Below are 20,883 nucleotides of genomic sequence, written 5' to 3' on the forward strand. Positions count from 1 at the left end.
AAGAAATACAAGATGTGCCCAATATATTCCCAATTATCATTGACAACATATATCACGGCCAATCTGTTCAGTACTTTCCTCAAGCATATAGTCAAAGTCATCTTCATGTGCACCGTCACACGAGATGTCAGCAAATCGAATTAAAAAATTCAGCTCTGTAAGTATCAAAAGGAATAACGCCACAAGCTTTGATTTTTGGCCATTCCACAACAGAACAGCTTACGTAATGGCAAAGAGGGTGTGATGATAAACAGAGCAGGAAAATGTACCTATTACCATTGCAATTAATTAAATACCAACAAACTATTAATTCAAACAATACCTATAAGATACCACTTAGTGACAGTAACAGTCTGAAAACACCATCTGTTCTCTATCATTATGTACAGTATCTGTTGTGTGTCTTCAAAGGGTGAGAGGTTTTTATTTCAGTTGTATTGAGTTAGAGGTTAACTTCTATTTACATCCATCTTGCGGAAATATTAAAATGTCACTTAAAAGACCACCTGTTTAGTCATTAACGGTTGACCGTTTAAGCCTGAATCAAATTCACTTTATGGGAAAATTGTTTTGAAATGACAACATAATGGAAGATAACCAGCATCCCAGGACAATTTTGGAGAGTCCACTGTAGTTTTACATGCGTGGGGGATATCCACTATATCACACGTTAAGAGAATAATCTTGAGGTAAAACAAAACTTTGGGACAATAAAAGCAACGGCCATTCCAACAAGTACACAATGTTTGCACACGACAAGGTGGTCTCTCCACAGTGATCAAAGAGGACAAACCACCTCAACAATTTTCAGTTCCCCACTCTCAGGTTCTGCATAATGTATGCATGTTGTAGAATATGCATATCATAAAGAGCAGCGGAAAACATGTGGACAGTCTGGACGAGAGAAAACAAAGGATAAACTGTGTGAACGTGAGGCTATATATAGCATCAGAGAGAAGGGGAACTGAGACCCCCGCATGCACGGGACAGATCATGAATATGTCTAATACATCTGTGTGCAAATGCACGGGATGATGACATCCTGGAACAAGAAGATCTAAATCATACAACACACACATTACAGGGCTAAACTACAAATACACTAAATCCCCCAAATAATCCTCTATTAACAAACTGGAAGAACATATGTAAGAGTATGACAAATCCAAGTTCATTCAAACTTCCCAGCAGTGGAATTACTGACTTCAGGCATAAGTAGCTTGACAGCTAAAGGTGGTGCAGCACTACCAAACCAAGGGGTAAACACTGGTCAGCTATGGGCCAATGAAGATTGATCTGGCAAAGAGAGTAAGCACTTACATCAAGCTTCCACTTCCCCATGTCTTCTCCCTCCTCTCTCGGCCTCGCTCACCCTCTCTTGCTCTACAACCACACTCTGTGTCACTCTGACTTTAATCTTCTGCTTGTTACAGTTCGTTGACTTGCTTCTTGCTATTGTCTTCATTTCTTCCCAATTTTATTGTGCTTATAGCCATTTGGTTTCAATTATGGCTCATATGTTTGTCTTTGGTCGGTCTTAAAATACTCATGCTGGATTGCACTGTTTTGGAAAAGTGCATCTTGATAGTATATTATAACTCACCTCCTCTTTGGATGTTCACTGATTTATTCGCTCCTTTGTTTATATTTCATTAAACTTATCTTCTTAATATTTCACAGAGGTGTAGACACAAGCGTGAGTCACCTCTGGGTGGGAATAAACTACAAGAAGAGTTCCCAAACAAGGACATCTGATGCTTTGCTGTGGTGCTTGAGATGGGAAGCTGTGTGAAGTGATAAAACAAGGGAAGGAAGCTGGAAAGGGAAAGGAGCGAAGTGAAAAAATGTTGGAATGGTGGATTGAGTGACAGGTCCTAAAACATTACATGGTTTCAAACAGCACAACAAGAATACAGAGAAATTAAGAATAGGTTTAAATTATTAGCGAAAGACAAAGAGGGCAGAGGAAATAATGGTTGGGTATCATTAACACAATATCCCATAACCCAGAACACCTTCTCCCAAACCCACATGGACCCTGCGGCCCTGAGATGCTGGTTGTGGTGTGCCCTGATAAGAACCAGTCACACGTGTGCATGTGTGACTGCACATATGTGCACAAAACACAGTGAAGCCCCTCAAGTAGCCTTGGCGTACAATGTGTGTGCATGTGTGTGGGTGTTTGTGTTTGTGTGTGCGCGTATGTGTGTGACTGCCCTGTTCAGTATGTGAGTACCAGCCAGAGTAAACTGAGTGTGCCAGAATGTCACGGTCTGGGGCCTTCACACCTCTGTTGCAAATAGCCCTGTCAGCTCAGCTATAGTGTGTGTATAATTTGTGTGCGCGTGTGTGTGTGTGTGAGAGAGAGAGAAAGTTAAAAAGTATTTCTATGGTTGTTCAAGAATGTGTGGGTAGTCTCTGAGCTATGTGTATGTGATTACTTAAGGGTGTCAAAGATAGAAAGAAAGAGTGTTCCTGTTTTGTTCAGAGAATAGACTATATGGAGCCTCTGCTCATGTAGTGTCAAGGAGCAATGAGTCATACGGCAACATTACATTGGTTTAATTGGCAACAGATAGGAGCACTTAGAGCTCCAAGAGCTGGTTTAGTCTCTCATGTCTGGCATATGTAGCCTATGTATGTGTGTTAAAGTGAATTGTCTTTAGCCCTAATTCGCAGTGATGACAGGCAGGTAATGTTAAATTAAGAGTAAACAGTCACGTTCAGGAGAATACCCGATAAAAAAAAAACAAGGTCTATGATCCATTTGATTTTAAATAAAAATGAATGACAACACTGAATTGCAATATTGTAAATGCAACTCACTGTTTTTGCACGCAAGGGATGTTAAAATGTATGTGACAGCCAGCATGATTAGATGTATTCCAGCATGTTAAATTTAAATAAACGATCACAGAATAAAAAGTGGAGCCCTTGTTAGGAGCGATGCACGGTTATCGACGACCACATTGTATCTCAGAGGGCAATATTCAATTGTTTATGATATTGTCGTTCTTATGCATTATAAAGGGTTATCAACTAAACAGTGAGGTTCTAATAATGTCATCAAGTTTCCATCCATCCATTATCCGTACCACTTATCCTCACTAGGGTCACAGGCGTGCTGGAGCCTATCCCAGCTATCTTCGGGAGAGAGGCGGTGTACACCCTGAACTGGTCGCCAGCCAATCTCAGAGCACATATAAACAAACAACCATTCGCACTCACATTCACACCTACAGGCAATTTAGAGTCGTCAACTAACCTACCGTGCATGTTTTTAGGATGTGGGAGGAAACTGGAGTACCATTCCGCCCACATCAAGTTTCCATTTATTTTATTTTTCTTCTTACATTACATACTGACTTCCCACAACATTATTATGACCAACTGCACTGAACTGTTCTTATCATAAGAAAATTCTCTTTTATCAGACATTCGGCATTTAAAGCAACACAAATTTATACTCAGTTTTTACTGGGATTATCAACAAAGTATTCAATTCACAACACGTTTATCACTGTCGTTGTACAAAGTATGATGCATTGGTATATATAACTGTACTGCATCAAATGTTTGCCATTCCAGGTAAAAAAAATATTAGAAACAACTGAGTATTGAATATAAAAGAAAGAAGAATCACATCTTCAAAAAACTAAAGTAAAGAAACATTATTACCGGCCTACGTTGAGATCTTAAGTAGTGTTACTCATATAGTACACAACCCTGATCTGTGGTCTGTGCACACACACAAAAATCTCTGCAGCGGACAAATGACTATGAATCCATAGTATCCCCAGAGTTTCCCCTGGCAGGATACAATTAAGCCCTGCCGTGTTTGCTCGAGCAAGACCGGACTGTGTTTTGCAGCCCAACACACACTGAGGCGTGTCTTAACATACAGTAGCTGTGCCCAAATAGCTAATACTGTGCCTGGCACTCATCAAGGCTGTGGCTTTTCATTCCAGGTGAGGAGGGAATAGAGAATGACAGAAGTTGAAGGAGAAAGAAAAGAGAATAGTGGAAATGACAACAGCCAGACTTGAAGGAAAGAAATGAAGCCCCACATTTCTTTTTCCTCATATCCTTTCTTCCCACCATAGAAAAGTAACCCTTCAGTAATTTTCCACCTGGTTGCTCGCTAATTCCAGAATTTGCTTGTTGTGTCATCAGAGCATTGGTGATTCCTGCATATTTAATTTGAAAATGCAACTCATTATGTTCATTTCATCCTCACTTTCCCTCTATCCATCTTTCTACCGTCTTTTCTCTTGCTGCATTCTCTTCAGAAAAATTTATCAACCAGGCTTGTTTAATTACTCTTCTCTTTTTCAGGTCCTTTTTCCTTTCAGTTTTCGAAATATTACAACAGTTCACTCAAACACAAATTTCATGGATGAGTGCTGTGTAAAAAAAGACAGACGGGGAGGACTTCTGAATTGTTTGTTTTTTGTCAATGTCTTTATGTCCCCAAAGTGTTCTGTAAATTGACTGTCTGTTGTACTAGAGCGGCTCCAACTACCGGAGACAAATTCCTTGTGTGTTTTGGACATACTTGGCAAATAAAGATGATTCTGATTCTGATTTGTTGCCATCGTAACATACTGTGAAAGCTATAAGGAAAATATTGGAATAGGAAACAAATGAAGTCTGTTGATTGTTCATGAACAAATATGTTTGATGCTCATTTATTATTGTCTGTCAGGTAAATGCAGCCATAGATGCAGTGATTACATTTCATTAGAACAGTGGAAAACTGACTTACACTGCTAAGCAAGGAAGGAGTGTCTGTGAGCATTCACAGAAAAAAGTATATACTACCAAATGAAAAGTATGCGTTTAAGACTACTGTTTGTGTTGGGATTTAAGGAGAAAGACAGGATAATGTCAGGTCTACATTAAATGTGCATGCATGTGTGTAAACACTTACTATCCCCTACGCAGACACACATGCTACCGGTGGAATAACAACCATTCATTCTCCACGGCCACAAAATTTAATGTGCAGTCAAGAGGACGGAAGGTAAAGGAGAGGTGAGAGAGGAAGCAGGGGTGAATGAGGCTCACAGTGGCGAGAAATGGGTGGAGACAGAGAGAAAAAGATGGGCCTTGGAGAAGGGAAGGATAAGTCTTGCCTACAGGAAGAAGTGTACCAGTTGGGCCACAGAGAGTGCAACTAATGGATATGGCAGCTCAGAAAGGGATGATGGATGACTGTGTGTGTGTGTGTGTGTGTGTGTGTGTGTGTGTGTGTGTGTGTGGGCATGCATGTGTGTGTGGGCATGCATGTGTGTATGTCTGTCACTGTCACAGTGTTTACACTTCAGCTCGTGAAAGACACAAAGCACCATTGTCGTGTGTGTGTGCGCGCATGCGTGCGTGTGTGTGTGTGTGTGTGTGCGCGCGTGTGTAGAAGATAGACTGGAAGATGATGGATTATCTTGTGGAGAATGTGACCGCTGGTTTCTTGGGGCGGCGAGACGAGAGGAGAAGTCTCCCCTGTCCCACACAGTCTGTTATACAGTATGCCCTCTTTTCCAGCTGCCTCTTTCACTCATCCTCAATCTATCCATCTCCTTTTCTGCCCATTTGTCTCTTTTTCTTTGTCAAAATCATTCTGTCTGCTCCTGACCACCTTGACATTTCCCAATTTCAAAAATTTCTACACACGTAGACCCAGTAGGGTCTGAAATACTCCCAAAATGTTGTATAGCATTTATTGCTATGCGAAATTATTTTTGTATAGCACATTGCTGATATTTGTTTAGCAATTTTTTCGAAAAGCTGTTTTGGGCAACAATTTGAATACAAATTCCACTAAGTATTAAATCACTGTGTAATTTTATGCTTTTCTAGCCTAAATTTGAAAACACTTTACTCCATGTATAGAAGCATATTTTGACAAGTATTGTTATGTATAGAGATAGAGATAATTTTTTACTTGTGGGAAAGCAGAAATCCTATTGTAATAACCCTGTATATTGTTCATGAGTCTGTATTTTTTGATTGTAAGGGGCGCCGTGAAGGTAACAGGACCCGTGTATGGGAAGCAAGGGAGATGGACGTTGGGGACAGTTGGCTATCGCGCTCTGAGTGACCACGCAAGTTGAATGTTCTTCCCCTTTGTCCTCCCTTGGTAACTTGATAACGACACAGTGCCATGGAGGCGATGATTAGTGACTTATGTGTTGACACCGGACGCAAAGAGAGCTTTCGCCTCTGAGGCTCGGTACTCAGTGTGCATTCAGTGATTTCCATAAGAAAATACGGACATTCCCTAACATTTGACAGCTCTGCACTAATCAGCGATCACCTTTTTGTTTACCTCTGCCTGCCACGCAGTTTTAATTTCCGTTATCTGTTGTGAGAAATGAACTGTTCAGTCTTTGTTTTGAGAGCCGCTGACCACTTCCTTAGTGTAAACTTCAAAAACATGCATCACATATTGTAGCGATGGAAATTGAGGAATGCATCGCCCATTTTACTTTGATCCGCGACACCGGATATGTCGGTTCCTGCACAGTGGAAACCTTTGAGGTTGAACACATAACATTGTATTTTTGAGAAAAGACAAAACTAAATAAGTCTCAGAAACACTGATAAAACGGAGTTCAAATGAGTGTCATGCGTGACATCATGCGAAACATTTGCATATCACACCAACACCACGAGTTACATAAAAATGGGTGGACTTCAGCATTGTCCCAATATCTTTGTACTTTTGATGTCACAATTATTTTTCCCCCAGGACTGCTATATCAATCAAACCAAAACAGTGTTTTTTAAAATTATATATTTACAGACTTTCAAATCTTTGTACAGTGATCTGCTGAAGTTAAGAATGTTAACTCATTCAGTGCCACTGACGAATATACTCGTCAAATAGAATCTGTACATTCGCTACAATCAGTAGTGAATGTATTGACAAAGCAGCATGGGGAAATCTTGACAGCTGATGCTTGAAGAGAGTCTTTCTTGAAGCAAACCAAATAAAAATTAAAGAGGATGACTGGCAATCGCAGAGAGGTACCGGTGCAAAAACACTTTTTAAGGGTGAACACACACATGCACACGCGCGACTTACACATGTGCTTTTCAAATCCACAAACATATCCACAATTTACATGTTTTTAAATATTGTGTCTGCATTTATCATGACTCATCAATTGTAAATATTCAGTTCTGCTTGTGAATTGTTGAAGATGTGTTTGTGGCTCAGCGGGCACGCACATATATTTTTGAGACAAACGTAACGCTGTTTTCAAGATAGTCATACAGACACAATTTGAAAATATTCACACGTGGGAAGGCCTGTCCCTCCATTCGCTAGGTAGCATTGTTGCGGTCTCTCACTGCTGCTGTTGCTTGCTGTCTCTGTTGATGACTTGACTGCAAGTCATTTTTATGGGAATACAACTGTCTATGGCCGATCCTGCTGATATCCCCCAGTAAACCGACCATAGCGAAACAAGGAGGACAACCGGCAGCCCCGTCATTATTAAGTAAAATAAAACGAAATCACCTTCTTCATCTGTCAGCAAGATACAAAAAACAGCTTATTATTACAGTTTTTAAATAATAACTGAGGCTCGCTCTCAAAAATTGATTTTATTGTCTATGCTCTCAATGGAGACATCAACACTGCCACCTAGCAGATGGAGGGACTGGCTTTCCCACACGTGTGAATATTCTCAACTTGTGTGTGTGCGTGTGTGTGAATATCTTGAAAACGGGGTTACGTTTGTCTAAAAAATAAATGCTCGTGCCAGCTGATCCACAAACGCACCTTCAACAATTCACAAGCCTAAATGAATAGTTACAAATGATAAATCATAATAATTGCACACACAACATTAAAAAACACGTAAATCGCGGCAATATTTCTGGATTTGAAAAACGTGTGTAAATCGGATATACTTCGGGATCTGAAAAACGTGTAAATCACGGATATATTTGTGGATCTGAAACACGTGTAAATCACAAATATATTTGTGAATCTGAAAAAACATGTTAATCATGGATTTACTTTATTTGTGTAAATAATTTGGAGAGAAATCTCTCCCCAAAGAGAATCGCTATTTTGGTCAAACATATACATTCTACGGCTGATTACTAAACAACAAAAAAGGTAGAAATACATGTTTTTTTTCTTTTGTAGGTTTCATGTTTACATAGCCCTAGAACACAATATTATGTGGGCCTTGAAAGATCACTCAAAATCCTCTAAAATGGGTGGGACTGAGGCACTGAATGAGTTAATGTATTTGAGACACCACTCACTTTAAATGTTAAGTCTTTGTTATTTACGTTTACTGTTTAAATATTTTCATTGTTTTTACAGTTTAACATCAACAGTGTCAAATTATTTTCACACAAGTATGACTTAAGGTTTTATGATGGCGATAGTTGGACCCTGATTTGTTTCAATTGCATTATTTCCTTTGTGAAACTGTTTTTGAAATCCCCCAAAATTGGAGGTCAACTAGCGTGCTGGAAATGTGTGTTCAACCTCAGAAGTTTCACTCTATGTGTATTCATGTAAACATGTACACCTTCAACACCATAGCCTGGCATTCACCATTTGTATGTTTACTTGCACTCAACCTCTTTCTCCCATTATCACTGCAGGCCTTTCCTGTTTACCCATCCATTGCCCCTCTGGCCTCTCTCAGCCCAGAGTGTGCAATCCAATGCTCTCTTCATGTCTTGCAGATGGGTGCACTAATCCACTAACGTCAGCTCCATGAGGCATGAAGGCTAGGGCTGTGTGTTATTTTGGAAAAGGGTCGAGGCTCTTCTTGAGCCTGCTAGTTGTTTGAGATTCTACATGGGGTTGGGTGAGACTGGAGATAAAGGGGGAAGTAATTGGATAAAGGTTGACCAATTAATAAAGGCCAGTGTAACAGGCTGGCCAACAAGGCTTTAATCTACGTTGAGATAACAGGGAGAGTCAGGATACAAACATAAGGACATAGCATGTGTATCTGTGGCATCAGTCAGATAAAACGAAGGCATGGCTGTCCGTCAGACGGGAGCAAGATGCATTTGCATCCAGGAGTTGATTGAAAATTGAAAAGATATGTATATGAATTCATTATGTCTGTGCCTTGTCAGTCATGAGATGGAAAAAAAGAAAAGAATAAAATACACGGTTTACAAAAAAGGGAAAAGAGTGAAACGACACTTTGTGAACATTACGAACATCTCAGTACACATTTGAGCAGTTGTTAATGCTTATATTTTCCATGTAGCCTGCCCAAACAGCTATTACGCACGATTGATATTAGCGTTTAGGCTAATGCAACATTTGGTTATGTAAAACCAAAGCAGTATTTTCATGGACATTTATTCATCCCGGGCTTGCTTATGGCTTTATGGGCTACAACAGAATTATTACTGCACAGTACACAAGCTGTTGTGTTACAAATGCAGATACACACAGCAGAGTTATCTAAGGAAACCTGAAGCAAAAACCAAAGCGGGTGTGTGCATTGGAAAACAATTTGTGGCAATATTCTAAGAGATTAAATTAGCATGTGGGTAAAAATCACAAAGTGTTCCCCACGGGATCACAGCAGCAGTTAAAGGTAGCTACATCATGGGGAAACATGATACATTCTTGCGCAAATATATACACACTGCATCATAAATTTATAATTAAATGTGTTAAAGGTGTCAAACACTTGTGTCAAGGGTAGAAGACAAGACATACATAATTGCACAGTGGCAGTAAGCCATACAATTAAGAGCTAACTTACCTCTGAAATGTTAACTCGTCCCTCTTGGAAGGAGCAGTCATTCGCATTCTGTGTGCACATGTGGCGATACTTGCACCAGTAGCATGGGAATGATCCGTTTACACAGGAGAGGCAACTGGAAAAGAGATGATAGAGAAGAATGTTAGCTCGTTTACTTTCAACATTCGTGACAAAGCAATTTCGAACTATAATAAAGATTGTTTTGGTACAGTGGAACCTCTGATTTGAAAATTCAACCAAAGTTTTCATGAAAAGTATATGCCTCCAAAATCACACAAAACCCAAAGTGATATCACAGCAAATGTTCCTCAAGAGTCAAAATGTTTGTTTTGCTTTTTTTTTTTGACTTTCTTACTTTTTGCGACAAAGGATGGGTCACAACAACAAGTTTTAAGTGAAAAGAAAGTGCCTTGAGAAAAACAAATCACATCAGAAGACGCAATTCAAAGTAGTCTAACGTGACACCAATCATGTTGCAAAGTTAAGGTTTTACACTTTGGTTTGACGTTTTACTGTGGTTACTTAATTTTACACTTAAGTGATGAGTAAGAATGTTGAACTTGAGATGAGGTATTGTGACTATTATTCAGGGGAAGACTGTGTTGTTTTTGCATCATAACAACAGTGGTAAACATTAACACTTGTATGTATAAAATGTACACTAAGTTTTGTACGGCTATGAGAAGTTTGAAATCCGAATAGTATGTTCATTTGTATTTCAGTAAACAGTTATTTGTGGAGTATGGCGTAAAATACCGCATACTGAAATTCTATACCAAGGTGACTATATATTTTTTTCAAATCTTCCCACCACAGGCCTTATTTATCCCTAAGAGCTCAGTGATTCTCCTCGCAACATGTCCACTCTGTTGTGCAATTCTGTGCATCCTGCCAGGCAGGAGTTTCTCTTTTGGTGCTTCCATCATTTCATGCCTCCCATCCCTTTCATTTGCCACAGACCCATTTTTTAAAAGCTCTCTCCGTGTTCTTTGTCTAAAGCTCTCTTTCATCTGCAGGGCAATGGTGCCTCCACCATTTTTAATTCACCTGCTTTTGCAGAGGTGAGCTGCAGATAGACAGGCTGAAAGAACATGATGGGAGAAAGAAGAGAGGGAAACGGAGCAGAGATCAAAAGCAGGTGGATTTCCCTGATCGACGTGGAGACGCCAGGTATCGTGGGAGAGGAAAAACACGGAGGGGGTATGTAGCCTGCGGGGCTCCGTGTGGAGGTCTCACAGGGGAGGGAGGAACTATTGCCCAGGAAGTTGGTTGGCAGCTGTAAGTGGGTTCACGTGACGTGGCACTAACAGTGGTGTGTGACAGTTTCAACTGCATAGTTCATCAACACAGTTTCAGCTTATTGGCCATTCTTAGCCCTTGAGACACATTCCGCTTTACAGAACTTCATTTACATGCTAGTCCACAAATAAAAGTTAATTTTATTACAAAGCTCCCTAATGTACTTTGTCTTCAACACACATTCTCTCAGTTATTTTGCATTCATGAAACCAAGTGAGAATAAGGTTTACTTTTACTGCAAATGTAGTGAAACAACATTTAATACAAAGGTGCATGAACCTGGACTTTAAACAATAAAAGTACTGAGCACATCTGCCATGTCAAGACTAGTGCTAAGTGTGGAATGTGCAACAGTACAAGTAACCCATGGTATGGTCTGTACCTCGGTTTTTGGGCCACGGTTCGGTACATCTTGTGCAGATAGAACGTTTTTCTTCTCTAAAATTTTGTTCTTTTTTTGCTTGTTAGCAAAAATTGCACAGTTTACTGAAAAATATAACTTATTTCAAGTTTACTCTTTCGAATGGTAAACAACACAGGACAAGCAAGGGCCACTTTGAAATTCTTCGACTTTAATTATTTAAATACTCAAAAACTAATCCATCAAGCAATTATAATGGATATTGTAGCTATTTTTGAAGAACTGCTACGTCACAGCTTTCTGTTAAAGATAATAAAGCAGAGGTGGGACGCAAGTGCTCCTTCCCGCTCTGAGCCTCAGCCTACACCGCGCGATACTTCTGCTTTCTGTTAAAGATAATAAACCAGAGGTGGGACGCACTTAAGATTTGTCAGTTTTCTGTACTTTATTTATTTTTGTGGTGACTTTTTACTTTTACTCCTTACTTGTTTAATAAATATCTGTAATTTCTACTCCTTACATTTGAAAAAATGAGCTTGTTACTTTTAAAACCTTCTAAAGATAGTGATGACGTGATGTAAAAAGCAAACATCTGAAAAATAATGAAACCGGAAGTAAGCGAGTCAAGCGCATTGATCACAGACATCGTAGATACTTTGAGGGCCGTACCTACGGCGATGCTAAGCTAGTGGTGGAAAAGTGTTGGCGCAGTCCATGTAGCTAAGCTACTGGGGGCAAAGGGTCGGCGTATTACGTGTTTGTAGATGGTACGGTCGGAAACCAAAATAACAAGGATGCCTGTACATTGTGGCGCGTATGCTTGGACACACGTCTTACAAGGGAACTCCTAACTGGGAATAACCATTCATAAATTATAATAGTTTTGGCCTATTTTGTGCTGCAATGCCTTTGGTTATCCACGTTAGTTTTTTTTTTGTTTTTTTTTAAGAAAGCTGGCTTGTTGAAGTCTAGCCCGCTGGCAGTAAATGTCACGTTTGACCCCTTAACATAAAATATTTCCAACACATTTGCCCACTACCAAAACAAACCTGTAAAAATCCCAATCCCAAACTGAAAATAGCCATAATTTGCTCATTTTCTATTAGTTTCAGTAAGTAAATGGAAGAGGCAAACAAACTATCATGCTGATAATTTGAGGAAAGCAACTGCATAAAAGCCATGTTTTGTTTTATTCAAATTGCGGCCAGTGCGTAGCCCACGGACAAAACTAGAAAACCGCTGCCCATACGGGCATATTGCATTATGGTTTTACCGCTTACTGTCGCATCCCTAATTACTGCTGAGTAGGAATCAATCAAATAATTAATCAATACTTAAGAATTCATTCGACCATGTGGAATTACTTGCTGATTAAATGTATCTTGAAGCATTTGAGAGAAATGTAATCGCTGTATCATTGGTAAATACTAACAATAACTCGGGTTGGGCATCGAGAATCAAGAACCGATTGGAACTGGGACAAACATTCCGGTTCTTCCGGAATCGTTTAAATTAAACAATTTCTGTTCCCAGTTTCGATTCCTACAGTCCGCCGACCCCAAAAATGAAGTGGCAAAAAACAACGACGAAACGGCGAAAACCAACGAAGAACAACATACACGAAGACATGTTTGTGCCCAATGGCAGCGGCGAACAAAAGTGCCTTAACTACATTAAAATAAATGGCCAGTCACCAATTGTCAACACTTGGATTAAGATTACATTGTACAAAGGAGGCTTTCACAATTGTGTAGAAGTCTCACGTGCTCCCTCCCGCTCTGAGCCTCAGCCTACACCGCGCGGAACTTCTGCTTTCTGTTAAAGATAATAAAGCAGAGGTGGGACACACTTTTTTTTCAGTTAACTGTACTTTCCTTGATTATTTATTTTTGTGGTGACTTTTTACTTTTACTCCTTACTTTTTTAACACAAATACTACTCTACTTTCTACTCCTTACATTTGAAAAAATTAGCTAGTTACTTTTAAAACCTTCTAAAGATAGTGACAAAGTTTTTGCTTGTTTGGGACCAGCATTAGAGCAGGTCTCATTGAAATTCAGCAGAGTGCCAACTTAATACAGCAAGTATCAAGAAGCAAGAACCAGTGTCAGCAACAAGAACAACACGATATTTTACATCTGTCACAATGTCCAGATATGGTTTGACTTTAATCTTTTATTCAAGTCAAATCAACCTGGTTCGCATTCCCAGCGACAGAAATAACGAGCAAAATGTCTGCAAGTTGCCGATGCCAACTTTCTTTGACTTTTATGATCGTGCCCTTTGAAATAGGAGACGTGTCATTATAGGTACCACCCAGGGCCACAGTAAGTAGGCTCTGTTTGACAACCCCCTACTGCTCACTCTTTGGTCCCTTCAAGTGACCAGGGTCCCCTTCCTTGAGATCTAAAAGGCTCACTTTTAGCCCGGGTGCAAGTCAGCCTTCAGCCCCACCAAGGCGCATTGCGGAATGTTTGATATTTTTCCATGTTCCACCGGTGGGCTCATTCTTTTAGACCCCCAAGTGTTGCCTTATTGCTCCCTCTTCAATGGCTATCAGCTATTATTACTCAGAGGATTTGAAAAGAAGCAGACAGGCTCCATGCACATAATGCTAATGCCTATTCAGATGCTAATCTGCCAGCACTGCCTCGAGAGCGCTAGTATTATTAGAAACCTGGAATTAAAAAAAAGAGGTGAATTTCTAATCATTCTTCAACCCATGGTCTGTTTGGAGTGTTAAACACAACCAGCTTACCTAATGAGGTATGTTTGACAGCACTGCTCTCACCAAAAAATGAGTTATTTGTTGGCTACTATTTACAGCGGAGTTGAATAATTTACAGGTTGATTTACACCTCTTCATCTAGCAAGTGTGTGAGTAAATACAGTCATGGAAAAAAATATTAGAAAATTATTAGACCACCCTTGTTTCTTTAGTTTCTTGTTCATTTTAATGCTCTGGTATAACTTAAAGGTACAGTTGTATGGACAAATATAATGATGACAACAAAAATAGCTCATGAAGAGTTCAATTTAAGAGCTGAGAGAGTCATTTTCCAAGGTTTTCTTGATAGCAACCAAAATCATACCACTTTCGTTACAGGGCTAGTTTTTAGCACCGCCCAAATAATCCAGCCAGTTGAGATGGTGAAAAAGACAATACAATATACACAATATACAATATATCCAAAAAATTCAATACTATGTAGTTCTCAGTCTTTGCAAGTTTTCAGCACTTACCTTCAAATGTATTCAATGTATTTAGGAGGGGGGAAAAAAACGAAAATGGTTTACCTGGGACTTTACGTGTTTTCTGCATTCTAAAATTAATGTGAACTACATAATATTTGTTAAAATGACATTTTGTTGATCATTTTCACCATAGTTGACAAACGAAATTCAATCTTAAACTCATACATATCAAACATTACTTCCAGCAACCCAAAACAAGAGATTTGATTGATGGTGGATATAGTACATGAATGAAATAAACAATAACGTACAGGTACTGTACATCTTTAAAGCTTAACTCCAATTCAGTGCCACCCTATCCTTCCAATCTTAATAAATGGAGGGCTGAGAAATGAGAAAAAGCTTATGGAAATATTTAATTACAGAGCAATCATGGCCGTGGGTGATTTTCTATTTCAATTTTAGCAACCCTTAAACTGAAACAGTGGGAATTCTAATTAGATTAATAGTACTATGCAAATGTATGGCATTTTTGAAACGGCGAGGGCTGCAACATAATCAGTTGTGTAAATAAGCAGGAGGGGTGTGTATTTTCTGGAGATGGGAGGTTGTGCGACAGCATGCAAGTATAAATTACTAAGGAATATAATAGGATAATGCTGGCATTCAGCACTACGATATAAAGGAATATTCACGAAACATCCAAATATTGCATGTGCTTTCAAATGAGCTATGCAATGTTTTCAGACTGTCTTTGTAATGTGGCATATTCTTACTCCACACCATTAAGGGGAGGAAGTAGCTATGTGAGGAATGGTATTGTGGACATACAACCTTGCATGTTGGTGCATTGACCTGAAGTCATTACACTAGTAACTTTACCAGATGCCCAAGGGGCACTGCTGCTACATGGGAAAGAGTGCAACCTTCAAATGGGATTCTTATCTCCACAGCTCTGTTCGCCGTAAAAGTCAGTGGCAAAGATGCAACGTGCCATATCTGTAACTGAAATAAACGTGTCCATTACACCCCTCCAAGGCCATATTCGATTGGCCCTGGGAGTAGATTTAATGACCACTTTGGGGTAACAGCCTCAAACGGGTGACTCTCTTGCCTCACTTCTTGTTGAGGCTACTTCCATACAGGGAGGAATGCCATAAATTTTAATGTGACTTCATATTGCAATATATCCACTATGCCTCAATGTGACACCTTTCATTTTAATTGAGTATTCTTTCTCAGAACATAAAGGACTTTGTACTACCTTGGGTATTAAAAGGCACACAGAGTTAAAGCAAATATCACTGCATCTTTATGGGATCTGAATTAAGCATGATTAGACATTGTAAACCACAGCACCCTTAACCAGCTGGCATAATCGCCACGGTTGCGGCGGGGGATTCGCGTACTGCGACAGGCGAACTGTGCAACCATGTCAAAGGTCAGAGCGACAGATTAGGTGTCCGAGACATTCAGAGCTTAAATGAGCAGTAAGTGACAGAGTAGGGAGAGGTGTGGCTGCGCATGTGAATGCACGAATGTGTTTGTGGACAATTCTCGAAGGAGGCTCATTTAACATCTAGGGGGAAGCCAGAATGGAGCCCTGTGGTACCCCGGGGCCCTTCATGCCATCTGCTGCCCTGAGGCTAATACCCCACCAGACGTTTTAGCCTCCACTGGATCAGTCATGGATGGACAGAGGGAGAGCCTGGGACTCAAAGGGGGTGGGGGGCAATTGGGGTGATTTGTTTCAGAGGTGAAGGATTATTTCATCCCGGCATCAGATACAGGACCAAAAACAAAGGCCGAGAGCTGCGATTGTACAAAAAAATAATAAAAATAAAAGAAAATAAAAAGAAAAATGCAGGAGACTCATTTTGACTAATTCACTGCACTGCAGTACAGTATTTTGTCTGTCTTGTGTAAATAAGTACCAGATGGAGCATCTCTTTTTATCAAGAGAGAAGTTAATGAGAAACAAGGTTAAAGTCCAAGAGACACTATTACAGGTAGTCCAGTAATGAATTAATAATTGAAGATTTATTAGTGTGTGTCATGGCTTAAGATAATGAGACTAGAATTATCATCTCATATCGCAATCGTTACATATATACATCGTGTTCGATTTTTCACTCAAAAGGTAATGCGATACCCCATGTGTATGTAAAAGGGAGATGGGTGTTTATTGTGTGAGTCATCCCACAGCGACAGTGGACAGAGGGACGGAACATGTAAGAGAGAGGGGAAGAACTAACTGAAACCTGAGCAAATCCTTAAATGCCTGTGTGATTAACAAAACGTAACTTACGAATGGTGGACACTGCAGTTGTAGAAGACAAAATCAACACTGGCAAACTTCTTGCCCGTTTCCTTGGATTTCAGATAAAGCTTCACCACCCGCTTGTCACCTGAATGAATATAACACGAGAAAAAAATTACACAATTACACACGAAACAGTTTAAGTTCGCAAAACATGGCATAAATCCAAATGTACAAATGTCATCGTTCTTGTGGTCGTAGAAACAACCCCCAGTAGATTATCATTTGAAAACATCCATCCATCCATTTACAAAACCGCTTATCCTGGTTAGGGCTGCGGGGCGCTGGAGCCTATCCCAGCTGACTTTGGGCGAAAGGCGGACTACACCCTGAACTGGTCGCCAGTCAGTCTCAGGGCACATATAGACACGGACAACCATTCGCACCCACATTCACACGGTCACTGAGTGGGAACGGAACCCAAGCTGCATGCACCAAAGTCAGGCGAGTGTACCACTACACCATCAGTGACTCATTTGAAAACAGTAAAAAAAAACTGGGATGCTACAGCTGATTAGGATCCAAGAGTGGATGCAGTTAAAGAGTTACAGAAGTGCAACTTGGAGAAAACCAAAAGTTGAGTGTGAAGCTTTTGAACATGTATAACAAAATATGTTCATCATTTCTGTGGCGAAAATAGAAGTTGACATGAAATAAGTGCACAATCGCTGCTAAAACAAGAGGAAGCAGAAATGTCTAAATACAGCAATAATCACTTATTCCTGGCTTTGAAGAGAAGTAAGCGACACAAGTAGTGTCGTTTCGAAGGAAACAAATATAAATAAGTGAAACTGACAACAGTGCATAATGCATGATAATGGCAATTCCAAAACTGCTATTTTCAGTAAAAAATGCAAACTTGAGTTAGGGGCCTTTGAAATGGAACAGGCAAGCCTTATTGGTAATGACAATGTATTCTGGATGGAGTCACACTAAGCAAATCATCTAATAATGTTGAAAATATTTTCTGGTGGCTGCACAGCTGCAGAATTCTCAGATTGCATAGTAGAAAAAGACCCCTTAGGGGGAGACATCGGCCCATGCTGATGAATTAATAGCATCAAATTAATTCAAAGGCACAAGGCAGGGGGGAGCATACAGAACAAAACTGTAACAGCGACATAACTTGTAAAACGAAATTGTAAAATGAAGATATTGCCACGATGCCAGCAAAATCTTATGATTCGTGCAAGCCCCAAGACTTCCTCACCCCACTAATTATGCCCAACCTTTGTTCCGTGTGATGGGGATGACGTCACGAGCAGAGGGGGACAGGCAGTAAATGTGTTCGCCTTGGATCAGTCCCTCGGTCTCCACGTAGTCCTCGAAGGAGCAGTTGACTCCCGCTGATAGATCAGGCACATTACGAGCCTGAAGGACCAGCTTTGGAGAGAAAGAGAGAGCGGCAATCAGTACAAGATCAATGAAAGGACACGGTGTATATGGATTGTTATAAGATATGACATGGGGGTTAATGGGTGCTGGGGGGGAGAGACATGTAAGTGAAGCTGGGTTATGTGTGGGTGGGTGATGGGCCCAGTAATTTGTGTGTGCATCTGTTACAATGGCAGCTATTATTATTATAGAAAGGTTAATGTGTGTGTTAATGTGCACCAAGACCCACAGTTTGGTTTGATATGCATTTTCTGTGGTGAAGATACAAAGAGTACCTAAATGACTTTAGAATCGCAATGGTAGCAAAACTGTAGGTACATTTCATTTGTACAGCACAGAGAGGATTAAAAAAATGGCTTTACATGGTTAAAATACAAAATCACAAACATTATACAGGTAACAAGAAAAAAATAATCAAAACTTCTATTCCTACTGGAATGCCTGCCAAAACAGCTTAGTTTATATGTTTTTTATTCAAATGCCCACAGGAGAGGCAGCTTCGAGAAACACATTCAACAGTTTGGGAGCAACGGGCTGTCAGGCTCTATCACCTTTGATTTTTAATCTCATGTGAGGAATGGTAAGTAATGGGTGGTTAGGACAATGAAATGACAGATCCACCAAGTATGGGGGAGCATGACCAACGAGGGCTCTGTAAGTGACTGTTAAAAATGTTGTATTAAATCCTAAAATTAACGGGGAGCCAGGGCAAGGACCAAAAGTGGAGTGTGGAGCAAGTCTCCCTTCACCCACTATGTCATGTTAAATTCATTGATAGATTTCAGTGTTTTGTATTGCTATGATGCTGACACAGCTATTCCCATCCCAGCGACACACCCCATCGGAGACATGAAATCCAGATTAGAGTTTATCGTTTCAAAACGAACTATGGAAAACAGAACTAAACTATACTTTGTGGTGAAAATAATGGCTTAAACCAAACCATCTGTGAAAGCATTCTGCACTTTAGGGTTAGACACTTATTGTCCTATAGACGCCTAAATGTTTACGCATGATATATGTTTAGAGAGGAGGAAAAAAAACATGGTTCCACTTGACTTGATTATATAGTTTCATGAGAAGTCTCTTAAGTATGACAACCATTTATGTTAGTTAGATTTCTGTTTCAGTTTTCTGGAGCAAAAACAAACAAACTAAATATTTTATAAAAAATACTCCACAAACAACTATTACAAATTCAGTCATTCAATTTTGACCTGCATGTATCAGAATCAATTCAGCAAAAAATATACCCTTATTGCAAATCATCTGCTCAAAACATACATTATACAAGCTTCTCACCACTTGGTTTATTAAAGCTAAGTATGGGCAATACTTGTCACGCAGCACAAGAAGGCACGCACAGTTAATGATGCACTTAACTTTTATATTCATGACCTTTATTCTTTTTTTTCGCCTTACAAATAATTACTGTAACTATGACTTTAATACTGTGTTAGCCGTGGTAAACGGCATGTTCCGACTTGTGTACAAATTCAGGTGACATTGCCGCTGTAAGAACGGAACTCTGTCGTAAACCAATGATCCCCTAAATTGTATATGACAAGGCTTACCTGCACTTCAGACATGGTGACAGAAATATTTTTGGGCTGAACGGTGAGCTCCACACACTGCCTTTGGTCTGATGCAAACCTCTGGGGTTCACCCGCTCTTTCACAACGGTCCTTTCGCGAGCAGCTTTAAGAGCAGAAGAAAAGGAAAGGCAGAAAAAAAGAGTGAGGGTAGAGTGTGGGAAGACAAGAGAAGCAAGAGAATTAAAGAACAAAGGAGAGGGGGAAAAGATGAGTATCGTGAGCAGTTTAGATTGTCCTGTATGACAATCATTTTAAACATGATAAAGATGCAGAACAATCACCTTCACGTAGAAAATGAGAGCAATAACAGAAGACAAATTGGCTAATAGCTTGCCACAACCATTACTGCAGACCTAAACATCATTACCCTACTGGCCTTGACATTTGTGCAAGAAACACTAAGCCGTGTGTACATCCATATAGCTCCTCATCTGTTCAGTTTTCAGTCCCACCCAATTTAAACTTGTCAGAAGATATATAGGTGACCATTAAAGTTGCACTGAGCTGTAAATGTGATACAATTCAAACCCGCCGCATATCAAAAGTGGTCAGCAATTTCCCCTGCTTATTACCAGGCAACTGATGACCAGAAATAGGAAGCTTCGCCGTGCAGCAGTTTTACTATTAGCTATTCATAATGCATTATCTATCACTTCACCTCAGCGCTAACAACAACTCGTCCCAGAGGTGACTGAAAAGAGCTGATGTGGCACTCTCTGTAGGATTGACAATAATAGGGAGGCAGGAAAAGATGCTAACTGCTTCCTCCACAAGCAGCCCCCATCCTCTCATTTGGTTAGTCTGGTCGTGGCATTCGTTCGGTCACTGGCAAACCCCCTAACAACTCGGACACGTACGTACGCACACACACAAACACACGCACACAAACTATAGGCATGAGTGTGCACAAAGGTGTGCATTTATTTTCCTTTTCTGCTACTCGTCTGGTATGCGAGTGTG

General features: G+C 40.0%; 1 protein-coding gene across 3 annotated transcripts in view; it reads right to left on the reverse strand.

Annotated features, from left to right (window-relative positions):
- Positions 1–20,883, reverse strand: part of LOC133408410 (plexin-A1-like) — a 209,212-nt gene that overhangs the window by 73,320 nt on the left and 115,009 nt on the right. For all 3 annotated transcript variants that reach the window (XM_061687296.1, XM_061687294.1, XM_061687295.1), the window contains 4 exons: positions 19,903–20,026; positions 18,163–18,316; positions 16,922–17,021; positions 9,759–9,873 (listed from right to left, as the gene is read on the reverse strand). In XM_061687296.1, coding sequence (XP_061543280.1) covers positions 9,759–9,873; positions 16,922–17,021; positions 18,163–18,316; positions 19,903–20,026 — 493 coding nt within the window. The remainder of the gene's footprint in view (positions 1–9,758; positions 9,874–16,921; positions 17,022–18,162; positions 18,317–19,902; positions 20,027–20,883) is intronic.

Source organism: Phycodurus eques, chromosome 10 (genome assembly GCF_024500275.1).
Source record: "Phycodurus eques isolate BA_2022a chromosome 10, UOR_Pequ_1.1, whole genome shotgun sequence".
NCBI classification, from domain to species: domain Eukaryota; kingdom Metazoa; phylum Chordata; class Actinopteri; order Syngnathiformes; family Syngnathidae; genus Phycodurus; species Phycodurus eques.